The 15,642-nt window shown below is 34.6% G+C and overlaps 1 protein-coding gene and 1 non-coding gene across 2 annotated transcripts in view; both read right to left on the bottom strand.

Annotated features, from left to right (window-relative positions):
• Nucleotides 1–15,642, bottom strand: part of CFAP47 (cilia and flagella associated protein 47) — a 375,387-nt gene that overhangs the window by 310,860 nt on the left and 48,885 nt on the right. The window contains exons 11-16 of the mRNA XM_089324690.1: nt 13,148–13,300; nt 12,275–12,464; nt 12,080–12,176; nt 8,382–8,598; nt 7,701–7,942; nt 1,586–1,716 (exon numbers count right to left, since the gene is read on the bottom strand). Coding sequence (XP_089180816.1) covers nt 1,586–1,716; nt 7,701–7,942; nt 8,382–8,598; nt 12,080–12,176; nt 12,275–12,464; nt 13,148–13,300 — 1,030 coding nt within the window. The remainder of the gene's footprint in view (nt 1–1,585; nt 1,717–7,700; nt 7,943–8,381; nt 8,599–12,079; nt 12,177–12,274; nt 12,465–13,147; nt 13,301–15,642) is intronic.
• Nucleotides 5,099–5,226, bottom strand: LOC127485040 (small nucleolar RNA SNORA31). The gene has a single exon (XR_007912242.3). It is a non-coding gene; the product is annotated as a small nucleolar RNA SNORA31 (small nucleolar RNA).

Genomic DNA, 15,642 nt, shown 5'->3' with positions numbered 1-15,642 from the left:
TCAGTACATGCTGTATAAACATCTTAAAATATCATGCTGTATCCCATAAATGTGTATAATAATTACATGTGAATTAGAGGATGTATAAAATGCTTGTAGAAGACAGAAGGGAGATACTTCAAAAAGCTAAAATAGATATACCATATGACCCAGCCATCGCATTCCTGGGAATTTACCAAGGGAAATGAAATCAGCATCTGAAAGTGTTATCTGTACCCCCATATTTATTGCAGCTCAATTCACAAAAGCTAAGATATGGAATCAAGCCGGATGTCCACCAACAGATGACTGGATAAAGAAATTATGGCAGGGGCCTGTACTGTGGCATAGTAGGTAAAGCTGCCATCTGCAGTGCCAGCATCCCATATGGGTTCTGGTTTGAGTTCCCACGGCTCCACTTATTCAGCTTTCTGCCAGCATCCCGTATGGGTTCTGGTTTGAGTTCCCACGGCTCCACTTATTCAGCTTTCTGCCATGCGTGGGAAAGCAGTAGAAGATGGGCCAAGTCTTTGGGCCCTGTCCCTGGCTTAGGATAGGCACAGCTCAGCCATTGTGGGCATTTGTGGAGTGAACCAGCCGACGGAAGGCCTGTCTCTCTCTCTGCTTCTCTGTAACTCTGCCTTTCAAATAAATAAATAAATCTTAAAAATTATGATATATATATATACACATATATGTACACACACTATGGAATACCACTCAGCAAAAAAAAAAAAAAAAAAAGAAAAAAAAAAAAGAAAGAAATCCTGTCTTTTGTAACAAAATGGATGCAACTGGAAACATTTATACTTAGTGAAATAAGCCAGTCACACAAAAGACAAATACCTTATGTTTTCCCTGAGTACCAAAAAATGTAATGTATATGAGTGAAATTGACATTTTGGGCTTCAATGATTGTTTATAGCCCTTGTCTCTAGTGTTGAGGAAGTGTTTTTCTTCTTACTATTTCTGAACACCTTATGTAGTATAGGGTTAATCTAGTGAGTATAAAGTAGACTGAAAGTAGATCATTGTAAAAATTGAGAGGAAATAAGAGAGATAGAAGGAAGAAGGTTGGTAGCATGGGCAGGAGGGAGGGTAGAGTGGAAGTATCACTATGTTCTTAAATCTGTATATATGAAATACATGAAGTTTGTAGACCTTAAATAAAATTAAAATAAAAAACTATTTTTTTGTAAATTACATGATCCACTTCATAACTGACTATTAATTACTACTAGAATATGAACAATGCAGTAGAGTATGGTAAAAAGTTTTTTGATGTCTTTGAAAGAAATAATTTAATTTCAAGTGACTTCTATGATGCTATTACATATTTATGGAGCATACCACAACATCATATTGTTGGCACAAAATTCTTGGATTTCTGAGTTAATTCTAGATTGCATAACTTTTTTTTGGTCAAAGTTTTCATTTATGATGGCCAAGTGGCTACATAAAGGAGCTAAGACAATTTAGTAAATTATTACATGAAAAATCAGTTTTTATGAGTGTTTACATAAATATATATGTATGCAACTATAGAAACTTATCCAACCAATTTATAGTCCTCAAAATAAAAGTCACATTCATGGGAAACAATTACATGTGCAACACATTTCAGTTTCGATGTGTTTCCTTCAGAGACATGAAGATTGAATTCTCCCCTATCTGAAGAACTGTAACTTGGTCGCCATATTACTTCACACATCAGTGTGGCATATGCTTCTACAGTGCCTAGAGAGAATATAGAGAAAAGATGATATTTACTATGATATTTGTTATTCTTAATAATATACAAAATAAGAGTTGGTCTAAACATGTGCTGGTGTTTGGGGGACCTAGATCTAGTTCCATGTTCTGGGTCCAGCCTGGTCCAGCCCTGGCTGTTGCAGGCATTTGAGAAAATGAGCAGATGGAGAAGTTTTCTTCCTCTCTGTTTCTCCCTTTCTTTTTCTATCACTTGTCTTTCAGATAAATACCTTTAATAAATTATTATCATTAAGCTCCAAAAATAGGAAAATATCAAGTTAAAGATTGTCAATGTGTGTAGTTCTTCAAGGTTTGATTAAAAACTATAATGCAGGGGCCGGCACTGTGGCGTAGTGGGTAAAGCAGCCACCTACAGTGCTGGCTCCCATATGTAGACATTAAGAAATATTTTGTGTTTCATGACCAAACTGACCCTCTATATATTTCTCAGTGTTCTGAAATATTTAGCAACATCACACACACATTTGACTTTTAGAGGGAGGAACTACCATTACCAGATACTTTTTGTTTGCTTTAGTTTTTTTGTTTTAGTTTGTTTTAGTTTTTCTCTGCCTTAGCAGATTGACAATGGATTCAAATATCAATGCACCTTCTAGCTGCCTATACTACTACTACTTAGCATGCTGCGTTACTCGGTGTAGAAAGGTATCCAAAGCATAGTGGTTAAAAGAGCACCAGTTCTAGTTTTAGTCTCTCTGCTTCGAATTTCAAATCTGCAACTTACTAGCAGAGACCTTGAACAATTTACCTAATCTCTTTGTAGCTCAGTTTAATCATACGTAGAATGTAAAGAACAATTTTATCTAACACAGAGGACCACTGTTTGGATGAAATGATCTAATATACTTGTATATAAAGGTAGTGAAAATAGTCTTAGCTCTCGGGAGGGGACAGAGTTAAAAGAAATGTTTGTCCATATCTAGTTGGCAAGAGAGGCTGGGGAAAAGAGATTTGTAGACAAGACTGTTGCTTCCTTGAACGAAATGAGAGTTCTGTTAGGGGAATAGATACCAGGGGTCTAACAGTAGGAGACAGATATAAACAAATAATTATAGATGACATGCCAAATACATAAATGGTTGAAGAAATGGTAAGGGAAGAAACCTAAATTAGCCCAAAAAAGTAGTGGAAGTTTCACTATTTGGTGGTGGCATCCACGTTGTGGATGAGCAGAACTTTGCAGGATTGAGCCTGAGGGTAGTGTAAAAGTCACCACACCACTGTACAGGAAGAGAGCTGAGTTGAGAAACACTGTGATGGGAAATGTTAAAAACATTCAGTGCTCCAAGTAAAACCTCTGATTGGCCTGGGAAAAGTTGAGAGCAGTAAAAGGATTACATATCCATGTTGATGGATCTAACTGAGCAGAATTTTTTCCTCCAATCAGTATGCTTATATATTTTTCTCCAGGAATAGTATATCAATCAAGGGATGGGAAGAAACTGGTATGTGGCTGGAACTGGTGGGACAGGTACTGCACATAGCCAAGAAGTGAGAGAACTGAGAATGATAGTGACAGTGAATTGACTGAAGACAAGTTTGAGGATTAACGGACTCAGAATTTTAGTCAGGGTAACAAAAACAAAGGCAAAAACAAAACAAAGTAAGTAGGAGCCTGAACAATACACATAGAAGAAGTCAAATTAGAAATGAAGTCTCAGGGCCACCGCTGTGGTATAGCAATGTGGTGCCAGCATCCCATACAGTCCCAGCTGCTCCACTTCTGATCCAGCTCTCTGCTACGGCCTGGGAAAGCAGTAGAAGATGGCCCAAGAACTTGGCCCCCTGCACCTGCATGGGAGATCCAAAAGCAGCTCCTGGCTCCTGGCTTCAGATTGGCCCAGCTCCGGCCATTGCGGCCATCTGGAGAGTGAACCAGTGGATGGAAGACCTTGCTCTCTCTCTGCCTCTGCCTCTCTGTAACTCTGCCTTTCAATCAAATAAATAAATCTTTTAAAAACAAAAAGAAATAAAGTCTCTCAGAAGCATCAATCTATGCTTACATTGTCTCCTTACAATATCTGCTACCAAACACAAATAAAAATATCTCTTGCATTAGGGAGAAAAGACAAAATAAAAAAGTTGAATTTAAAATTATTGATATCACTTTAAAGAATATAGAGAAAGCCATATGATTAAATGCATATCTTAGATGCAAAAACAATACAGAAGAAAAATAACTTGTTGAAATCATTTTGTATTTATACAAAAAGGCAAACACAAAATAAAATTGAGTAATTGTTATATGGATGCTATAAGAAAATACTTGGATTTACATACATAATACAAATTGTAAATACTTCTTTCAATACTATGGGAAAAATTGAGTATTGTCTCACTTGTGTTATTAAAACAGAAAAAAGTCAATTCTTATGGTATTACTCACACAAACTTTTTTTGTAATTAATTATCTTTGTGTTTTCGTACCTTGGTGATTGCTCTGTTAAAAATATGAAAGAAGTGCAATGAACCACTCAAGGGAAAAAAGGTAAATGCCAATAAATCTGTTAAAAGAAGAGTTCTAAAGACTATGAAAAGCCCACTGACACTCCAGTTCATAATATTGGAATTCTACTTTGTACAAATTAAGCATCATCTTTGCTATTTCCTGGTAGCCACAGGGCAGCCTAGTTCATTTATCTCTGGTTAGCATAGAGAAGTACAATGATCAGTATTGGTATACTTTCATTTTTAGACATCCTTAGGGCAGTATCAGGTGGTTGGCCAGAATCTATTGCTGGAATACCGATATTATAACTACCACTGTTGGACACCTATTCAAACAAACTGAAGAAGGTTTATCTAGAATCTCTAAAATGCATAGAAATAAGATATCTTTCTTTGATTACCTTGGCACTTCTCTAGATTGGTACAGGACCCAATATTACAAGTATTATAATTTAAAAAGAGGATGGACAAGTTCATCTGAAAAATATTGATGGAAGGATATCTCAGACGGTTGGTATATTATGATCTGAGATTATGATAAATTAACATGGGTTAATGAAAAGAATTTAAAAAAAAAAAGACTGCATCAATGATCTCCAACTCTAATGAAAGGACAACCTTATACTTCCGCTTGGTAAATTTATCAGCATCTCCTTTTAACCTACATACTAGAATTGAGTAATTTTAATACTTGTGGTTGTTTGTTATATAACATTCTTTGTTACAAACCCTTGTAAAGTTAAAATGTCCTGATTTAGTATGTGACTGATACTCACAAGAAAATATATCAAAGGCAAGGTTTCTTCAAATTAGAACTTCTTTGGGATTTGTAGTATAGTCTATTTAGATGCTAAATAAATACTATTCTTTTTTTCCCCTATTTTTTCTTTCTTTCTACAAATGTATTCCCAAATTCAATCTGAGCTGCCACAAAGACAGAAAGAAAGTGCAGGGATTTTTCTTCCACATCTTAGTGCAAACCAAAAGAACAGCAGCAAACTGATCAAGGTCTATCAGTAGATGCAGATAAATACTATTTAAGAGATGAAGAAGGGAAAGGGAGGGGAGATATGGAGGTAAGAAAAGATGCAGAGAGAGAGAGAGAGAGAATAGAGACAGGGAGCAAGGAATTGGTAAGGGTGAGGGATTGCAAAATCCGTGATAAATTATTATCACTCTCGGACAATTTCAGGAAAAAAAATTCAAGCAAAATTATAAAATTTTATAATCCAGTATGTCCCCATTTATTTGGTACCTACTCTTTGTCAGGCCTTATAGAAGTGTTATATACAATTCATCTTTATAAGATACATTTGTCTCTCCATTTTACAGATAAGCAAACTTGTATCGATAAAAGTAGTACTTTTTTTTTTGAGATAAAATATCTAGGAAGGAACTAAGACAGGTTTTGAAATCATGTCTAGGCTGGCGCCGCGGCTCACTAGGCTAATCCTCCGCCTTGCTGCAATGGCACACCGGGTTCTAGTCCCGGTCGGGGCACCGGATTCTGTCCTGGTTGCCCCTCTTCCAGGCAAGCTCTCTGCTGTGGCCAGGGAAGGCAGTGGAGGATAGCCCAAGTGCTTGGGCCCTGCACCCCATGGGAGACCAGGATAAGTACCTGGCTCCTGCTATGGGATCAGCGCGGTGCGCCGGCCGCAGCGGCCATTGGAAGGTGAACCAACGGCAAAGGAAGACCTTCCTTTTCTCTCTGTCTCTCTCTCTCACTGTCCACTCTTCCTGTCAAAAAAAAAAAAAAAAAAAAAAAAAAGAAGAAGAAATCACGTCTATTTGATTCCAAAGTTTTGTTTTTGTTTTTGTTTTTTGTTTTTTCACTTTCCGTTCACGCAGTACTAGATTTCAGCTAGTTAAAAAGCACCACATGAGATACTGCAGACACAAATATCTTGGATCTTTTCATCTAGCTGGAAAGACATGACATGTATAGAAACTGAACATACCATCTTTATCATTCAACTTCTAATTTACCATTTTATTTAGTTAAATGGTATTAGGTGTCCCCATGAGGTCCTCACAGCATCTCAATGATGCTTGCTCTATTTGGCAGACTATTAAATGAAGTCACAGTCTAGCAAGTACCAGAGTTCATATAATAACAGGGATATTACTTGGAATCACAGATTCCAGGAAATGATAGAAACAAGGCTAAGGAAGAGAGATATTAGTTAATACAGAAGGCTATCAAAAAAGGTAAATCTGAGATTTTTTCTATTAATGAAAAATGTCTACCTTTAAGCAATAGTTTTAAATTGTTAATTTTACTAATTGTATTTTGCTGGCTATATTAGATGTTGACTGTAAGTAATTTAAAATCCTTCTAAAGAAATCACTCTCTGGGCTTATATCATGTGGCACATCAAGTTAAGCTGCTGCCTACAACACCAGCATCCCATATGGGTGCCAATTCGAATCCCGACTACTCCACTTCAGATTCAGCTCCCTGCTAATGCACCTGGTAAGGCAGAGAAAGATAGTTCAAGTGCTTGTTCCCCTGCCACCCACATGGGAGACTCAGATGGAGTTCCAGCTTTCTGGCTTTGGCCTGGTCCAGCCCCAACTGTTGAAGCCATTTGGGGAGTGAACCAGTGGATAGAAGATATTCGTTCTCTCTCTCTCTCTCTCTCTCTCTCTCTAACTCAGCCTTTCAAATAAATATATAAACCTTTAAAAAAGAAATCACATTCTAAAAAACATAAATAATTTTGAACCACATTACTATCATTATCAAACTAAAATTAAACAAAAAATTACTTCATCCATCAGTATTTCCAAGTTACTTTTATTTTCAATTTGTCCAGGTTGTGGACTCAGTTGTCTGGTCAAACACCAAGTCTAAATGTTGCTGTGAAGGCATTTTTTTAAAGATATGGTTAACATTTAAATAAGTAGACTTAAAAATATTTAATTGACAAAGGACATATTTTCCAGATATATAATATGATTTGAGACACATATATTTTGCAATGATTATCATAAGCTAATTTACCAATATGCAGACTACCTCCCCTAATGTAGGTGGGCTTCATTCAGTAAATTGAAAGTCTTAAGAGAAAAGACTAGGGTCTTCCAAGGAAAAATGAATCCTGTCTCCAAAATTCTTTTGGACTCAAGACTGTACCATATACTCTTGGTTTCTAGCTTGCTTGCCTTGCCTGTCAATTTCAGACTTGTCAGCCCACACAGCCCAGTGGGCCAGGATTAGTGCCTTAAAACTATTCTCCCTCTTCCGCTCCCTCCCTCTTCTCTTCCTCTGCCTCTTTATTATCTACCTCCTATTTATTCGGTTTCTCTGGAGAATCCTGACCAAGAAAAGATCCATATTTCCAAGTTATTTTTAGGTATCTAAAAAAAATGCCCCCGGTAACAGTATCTGAATTAATTCTATAATCTTAACATCAGTCTACAGTATACAATTGATTAATGCCTAAACACATGAAAAAATAAATAAGTGAATGTCTAAATCAAATAGAATAAACCATAACCTGTAGCTGGACGAATGGAAAAAGCCATCTCACTTCTTGTGTTTACTGGTAGCCATTTAAATTTAGCTGAATAATTCTGCCGATTATACAACTCAACTGTCTCCCGAAAACAGGTTTGTACCAAGAAGCCTTGTGATCTCAATACTACTTCATTTGAAGATAGCTCAAGTTGTACTGGCATGACGACTGCCATCACTAGGATGTGTCCACTGGGTATATTGTTCACCATAAAGGTGAAAGATCTGTAATACAGTAAATCCCAAAATTTTAATTGATAATAGGTATTTGTGATCATTGAATTCAGTGACATGTAAAAATGCAAATACTGTTGGTTAATATGCACCATTATGAGAGCTCTTCAAAAAGTTCATGAAAAAGATGTACCATGAAGAAACTATGCACAAACTTTAAAGATTTTTGCACCAAAATAAACTTGCCTTTTGATTGCATTTTTCATGAACATTTTGAAGTTCATGAAGATTTCTCAATATGTAATATTTCAAAGTAATCATGAAAGGGAATTATATTACCATTGAAATATAAATCTATAAGATATAAACTAATACATAGATTGTATTCTCTGGCACCAAATATAGCATGTATTGTAATTATATAAGCAAATAAATACATTTTTGCTAAAGACACCTTGATTCTAGCAAACATTCAAAAACTTATTCTTACTTGCAAAACTTTCCAATGGTGGAAGATTCAAATATCATTGAAATATTAGTACTGGATGTAGGTGGAATCACATATGAAAATTGCCTGGTATTCTGAAGTTCATCTAAATTAATATCAAAATGGATCAAAATATACATTGGTAGCATATTAATAACATGTAGTAGACAGGTATTTGATGAGTTAGCACAAACATCTCCGAAGTTAAGGACAGAAGGCCCTGAAAAAATGAAAAGTCATTAGGGTTGATATTGGCAAATGTGTTCAATGTAATCTTTAATTTTTTAATTATTTAAAATATATTTTGGTCACTCAAGTTGTATAAACATGATATAGAAAAAAATGTATAATAATATCAGAAATTATTAAGTACTATTTTTAACTATGTGACCATAATTTGGTATTTGGAAATTATTAGCTAAAATTGTCTAAATATGTTCCAACTACATAGAAAATCATGATAATAAGAATTCTTTACAATTTATATTAGTAATTTATTTTCAATACTTAAATGACCTCTCTCCTCCCTTCACCAGAATTATTTTTTCTACTTGTCCCAAATTTATAAAAATTGGAAGCTTTTTCGTGGTTCATTTAACTTTTCCCCTTTAAATGCAAAAGGTTTTATATCAGAACTATTTTAATAATTATGTCTTATCCTGCCTTTTTAAACATCTTTAGTTATAACTAACAGAGCAAACTGAATATACTTAGTGTGGAAATTTATTAGTGTTGACATGTGTTCACCTGTGAAACAATCACCACAATAAAGAGCAAAATTCAGTACTCCAACAAGTTGTTGTTTGCATTTTATATTCCTTCCCTCCCACCGTTCTCTATGTGACCACTTCTAGTACAATCACATACTTGCTTTTTACCACTGTAGATCAGTTTGCATTTTGTAGTTGTATGTCAATGAAATCATACAATATGTACTATTTTCTGTTTTTCTATTCAGTAAATTTCCTAGAGATGCATTTAAATTTTTTACATATATCAATGCTCCATCCCTTCATGAAAATTTTGAAATTTATTCATAGTTTAATAATCTGCATTTGCATGCACTTTTTGAAGATTCCTTATATGAATTTCAACATTTTTTGCATGAAAATAAATTTATTTTATTTCTATATTCCATGAATATTTTGAAGTATCCTCATAGTATTTCTTTGTGTGTGTATATACATCACAATTTGTTTATATTTCCCTACTAATTTGCTGGTTGACATTTGGCTTTTTTCAACTGATGGCTATTATAATTAAAGTTTCTATAAACATTAATTCACAATTATTTGTTTCAACATATGCTTTCATTTCTCTTGGATAAATATCTAGAATTGGAATGGATGAATCTGAATCATATGGTAGATGTATGTTAAAGGGTATAAGAAACTGCCAAACTATTTCAAAGTGGTTTGTAGTTTCATATTCTATCAGTACACAATATAAAATTTCTAATTCCTTCACATTTTTAACAAGAATTTAAATGGTCAGATATTTTGTTTGGTTTAACTCTAGCCATCTAATAAATTTATGATAGTATCTCATTGTGGTTTTATTTTGTTTAAGGACTAATAATGTTGTACATTTTTCCTTGTGATTGTTTGCCATGTGCAGATCTTCATTTTTTGAAGTACATATTTTTATATGAACTGTCAAAATTTTTCCCATTTTAAATGATTGATTTTTAAAAATTATTTTATTTAAAATTTTTATTATTCTGCAATATTTTTACATTTTATATGGAGTGCACAGCAATATTTCAACATATATTCATAGTACAAAATGATTAAACCAGGTGACAAGCTTTTCCATTTCCTTAACTTTTCTTGTTTGGAGCCCACAAGCCTCTCTCTTCCAGTTCTCTATACAGTGTATACCATACTATTGGGAACTATAGGAACTATAATCACTCCACTGTGCTGTGCTGTGGTATTTATATCTAACCGGAAAGTGTTAGTCTAAGGTTCCTGCAGTTGCCTATGCTCAACTCTTTGGTGCAGAAGTGCTACCAGAACAGTGGGAGGAAGTTGACTTTAATTGGAACAAAGGTGGAAAATTCTATTTAGAGAAGTATTGTCAAAATAATAATGATCTTAATGACAAATTCTTAGGTAAGGCCAATATCATGACCTGAGGCCTCAATAATTCATTCAAGTGATACAGAGAGGAACCAGTAATTTCAGGAATCAAGATCTAGAAGAAAGACAAGGAGACCATAATAAAAACATTTATGTACAAAAGAGAGTAATCTTCAAAATTCACTATAAAACTACAGTAACCAAGTTCTTGTAAAACTGAAGCAAGGATAGATATATAGATCAATGGAATAGAATTGAGGATCCAGAAATAAACCCTGACATGTGATATATATAATGTAGTTATAAAAGAGGCAAAGAAATTCAATGAGGAAGGATAGTATTGTAACAAATGATGCTGGGACAATTAGTTATACACATACAAAAATTAAAATTTAGAGCTTTAACTCACATTACAAATAAAAATTAACTCAAAATGGTATGTAGTCCCAAATATAAAATCTAATATTATAAAAATTTTTGAAGAAAATATTTGTGACCTTGGTTTAGGCAAATATTTCTTGGGTAAGACACCAAAAGCATGATCTATAAAAGTGATGAATTCAATTTCATCTTAATTTAAAACTCCTGTGCCTTAAATATCATTAAGAACACACACCAAAAAAAAAAAAAAAAAAAAAACCAAGCCACCACGGATGTAAAGAAAATGTTTGGAAAGAATATATCTGATAAAGGACTCATAGTTCAGAACACTTTTACAAGTATAATAAAAAAGAAAACATTCAAATTAAAAAATGAACAAAGGATTTGTAAGACATTCCCCCAAAAAAGATTTAAGATTAAAATAGATATTTCTTTCAATAAGTAAATGGAAATATATTCAACATCTTGGACATTAGAGAACTGCAAATCAAATCTACATGAGGGGACATCCATTAGGATTGCTATAATTAAAAAGAAAATAATAACATGCACTTGTGAGAATGTGGAGAAACTATAACCCTTATACTTTGCTGGTGGGATTGTAACTTGGTACAATCACTGTGAAAAACATTTTGAAGTTTCTTTAAAAAGTTAGATGTGTCTTTACCATACAGCAACTTCATTGTGAGAAATTTAACCAAAAAAAAAATGTTCACTCAAATAATTTTATGTGGATGTTGAGAGTAGCCTTATCGATAATAGCCTCAAACTAGAAAGAACTAAATGTCTATCAAGTGGGGGATGGAGAAACAGAATGTGTTATACCCATAAAATGGGATGCTATTTATATATAAGGAAAATGAAATATTCATATGTATTATTAGATAGATGAACATCAGCAACATCATCTTAAGTGAAAGAAGCAATACATGAGACACCACATATTGTATGATTCCATTTACATGAAATTTCAGAACAGGCAAATCTTACAGAGATGCAAAGTTGATTAATGGTTGCCTAGGGCTGGAGGTAGAAATAGGGAGTAAATTGCATATGGGCATGTGGGTGATTGCAGCCTTCTAAAATTGAATTGTGATGCTGGTTGCATAGTTCTATAAATTTACTAAGATTTATAGACTTATATTTTTTAAACTGGTGAATTTTATGGAATATAAATTACATTTTAATATACCTGTCTTTAAAAATCAAGACTGTAGTAACTTTTTAAAATATTCTTACCAACAATTACTTGATGAATTTGTTTTGGTGTCAAAAGTAAGCTGCAATCACGTTTTTCTTGTGGTGTGGATGGGCGTGACTTAAGTCCTTTGAGAATCTGTGAAAAATCACATTTCCGAAATTAGTCATTCAATATCACTAAAAGATATTTTAGAATTCTTATGATAATACCCAAAGGTAAAATCTTGCACATGCCTTTCTGCTCAGAGCTTCTGTCTCCTTGGAGGCTATTTTCGTGGTACTTAGCAATCGTTTAGCAGTGGTTGAAAGATAATCAGCTGAAGATCGTCCATCACATGTATCCATTATAGAGGGTGTGGGTGACTTTAGACCTGATGCTGGTTGTAGACCTATATCTGTATCGTTATATAAATTCTTGTGTTCCCTATTACAGAGTAACAATATAATATGTCATTGAAGCAAAGTCTTAGAAAATACATCAGCAGATTCAAATATTCTCTGTAGTACATGTTTCTGCTGCCCCACTCATATCTACAAAGCGATCCAGAGCACTAATCTACAGAAAATTGCCTTCTGCCAAGGGACCTCCCTTCTTAAACATCTCACCAAGGAAGTTATGCCCACCTCCATCCACCACACTCAGGGGTGGTCACAACCAATTATTGGTATGGAGCGCAAAACACAAGGCCCTTTGTAGTCAAGGCAGGAACAACTATGGGGTATAACTTATGCTCAAGAAACTCTGGGCATCAGGCTGAGCATAAACTGTATTTGAAAGACATTCCTCCTCAGCTCTCTCCACTGTTGTATTCTGTTCCTGCAGCCTGTACAGGTTTCTCCTGAGAGCAATGCCTCCATAAATCACATGCATTGGAATCCTGGTCTCAGGATTTCTTGCTGGGGAAATCTTCCTAAGACATCTCCAAATTAAAATGTAATAAAGAAATTAACCGTAGTTACAGTAGCTCAATGGTTTGTTTTTAACATATATTAAATGTCATTTAAATTGTAAAAGAAAAGGAAGAGAAGAACTAAGGAATAAAAGAAAATTGTGGCCCTACAGGGCACCATGATTTATTTCACAATGTTTGAGCAATTGAACTTCACCTCTCTGCTTGTTTTTTTAGGCGCAAATTTCTTCTGTCTCTGATGTAATTTATATAGTAGTATTCATTTGCTTTCTTTATAAATTTTTCAACATCAGTACATGCAAAATCAGGATCCAGATAGTTATATCTTGGAATCTTTGTGAAAATTGTCCTACAATATGAAAAAGTCATGTTAATATTTATATACAAGCATTTGGTCATTCAATATTTACAGAGTACCTCTTAGGTAAGGCATAAGTGTTAGGAATACAATGATGAATAGGACACACTAGTCCTTTCCCTCACATCCTACTGTGTATCAAGACATTATATGCAGGACTAGAGTGAGATGCCAATTTTTCACACTGGTCATTATGATATACTGTCAACGACACAAAACCCATCCTTGAGGAATTAGTGAAGTAGGCAAGCTAGAAGTTTGTAGATTACAAATGGGACTTCAAGAAACTAGATCTGGATCTGTTTACAGTAAGATAACTTTTAAGTCTTTAAGAGAGGCCAGCACTGCGGCTCAATAGGCTAATCCTCCGCCTGCGGCGCTGGCACACTGGGTTCTAGTCCCAGTCGGGGCACTGGTTCTGTCCTGGTTGCTCCTCTCCCAGTCCAGCTCTCTGCTGTGGCCCAGGAGTGCAGTGGAGGATGGCCCAGGTGCTTGTGCCCTGCACCCCATGGGAGACCAGGAGAAGCACCTGGCTCCTGCCTTAGGATCAGCACAGTGTTGCAGCCAGCCGTAGTGGCCATTTGGGGGATGAACCAACAGAAGGAAGACTTTTCTCTCTGTCTCTCTCTCTCTCTCACTGTCTAACTCTGCCTGTCAATAAATAAATAAATAAATAAATAAAGTCTTTAAGAGAGTGAGACAGAGTGAAATACTTTGTTATTCCATAGTAGTCCATGATATTTAAATTTCCTTTCAATCTCAGACCCTTAACCATCTTTAGAACCTAGAAATGATTCCTATATCAAGGAATAATGGAGTAAACGCTCCATTAAATGGAATAAATTAAATATTGCAGTAAATGGAGTAAAAGTGATAAAAACCTGATCATTAACATGTTTAAATCCTTATCATATCTGTAAGTAATAAACATCTAAAAATACCTCTGCAGCTTGCAGTAGGTGGTTTTTCTTCATATATGCATATTATGGGGGATAAAATTACTATGTAAATAAAATATTTTCCTCAGTTATATATTAAAGAAAATTACAGCATCTTACTGTATACCTGAGGCTGTTCTAAGCCCAGGGAATACTGTAATAAACAAAAACCAGACAAAGAGTCCTAGAATATTTTCTTCTCAAATACTGAAAAGGTAAAATGCATTAAAAATAAAATAGTAATTACAATTAGCAATATGCAAATATAAAATTTATTTCATTGAAATAAATTGAGAGCCAGAAAATATAGGACTAAAATTTGTCTTTCTGTTAATAAGAAAGAGTTTCTAGGGGCCGGCTCTGTGGCGCAGTGGGTTAATGCCCTGGCCTGAAGCGCCGGCATCCCGTTGACCATTTGGGCACCGGTTCAAGACCCGGCTTCTCTTTTTCCAATCTAGCTCTCTGCTATGGCCTTGGAAAGCAGTGGAAGATGGTCCAGGTCCTTGGGCCCCTGCACCTGCATGGGAGACCCAGAAGAAGCCCCTGGCTCCTGGCTTCGGATCAACACAGCTCTGGCCAGTGCTGCCAATTGGGGAGTGAACCATCACATGGAGGACCTCTCTCTCCCTCTGCTTCTCCTCTCTCTGTGTAACTCTTTCAAATAAATAAATAAATCTTTTAAAAAAGTTTCTAGAGAAAAATAAATGTGAAATAAATAGGAACTCTTAAGCCTTATTTTAGAAAAAAAATCTTGATAATTTTAGATGGTCTAATTAATATAGACTTTCACAAAAGTAAATTGTTAATATTAAATTAACATATTAAATCATTATGTAGATATATTCATATGCATAGAAGCCTAATAAAGAAAGAATCGAAAAAAACCACATAAATTATTCCAGAAGCCAAATCTTCAGGGTAGGAGCAAATGCAGTGTGTTAGAGGGAAAGATACAATTTTTTTATAATATATAATAATATAAAATGTAGTTTGAATGATTTTTACATCTATATAAAAATGATCCTTCTCAAAGACTGATATATATATATATAGAATCTGTAAAAAAATAATAAAATAGGCTATAGAAAAATCTAACATTTTCCCACCTATAAATAATAAAACAATTATGGTAAAAATCAAATGGATTGTAGGAAAATGTCTACAAAATTAAGTGAGTTTAATGGCTCTCCAAAACTAAAGAGGCAAGTGGTGAAACCCCAAGACCATTATCAAGTTTAGGTACTCTACTATTAGCATACAAGCAGTCAGAAATAAACCTATTTAAATAGTCTCAAATGTATAAGAAGCATTCCTGAGCTCAGCGCCCAAATAAAGGTGTCAGAGTAGCTTGGTCACTTCTAAGCAATAATTGGAAAGGTAATTTGAGGTTTGGAT

This window comes from Oryctolagus cuniculus, chromosome X (genome assembly GCF_051225735.1).
Source record: "Oryctolagus cuniculus isolate XC-2025 breed Fujian yellow rabbit chromosome X, ASM5122573v1, whole genome shotgun sequence".
NCBI classification, from domain to species: domain Eukaryota; kingdom Metazoa; phylum Chordata; class Mammalia; order Lagomorpha; family Leporidae; genus Oryctolagus; species Oryctolagus cuniculus.
The sequence above is the reverse complement of the archived record's forward strand: the minus strand, read 5'-3'. Positions and strand labels throughout refer to the sequence as shown.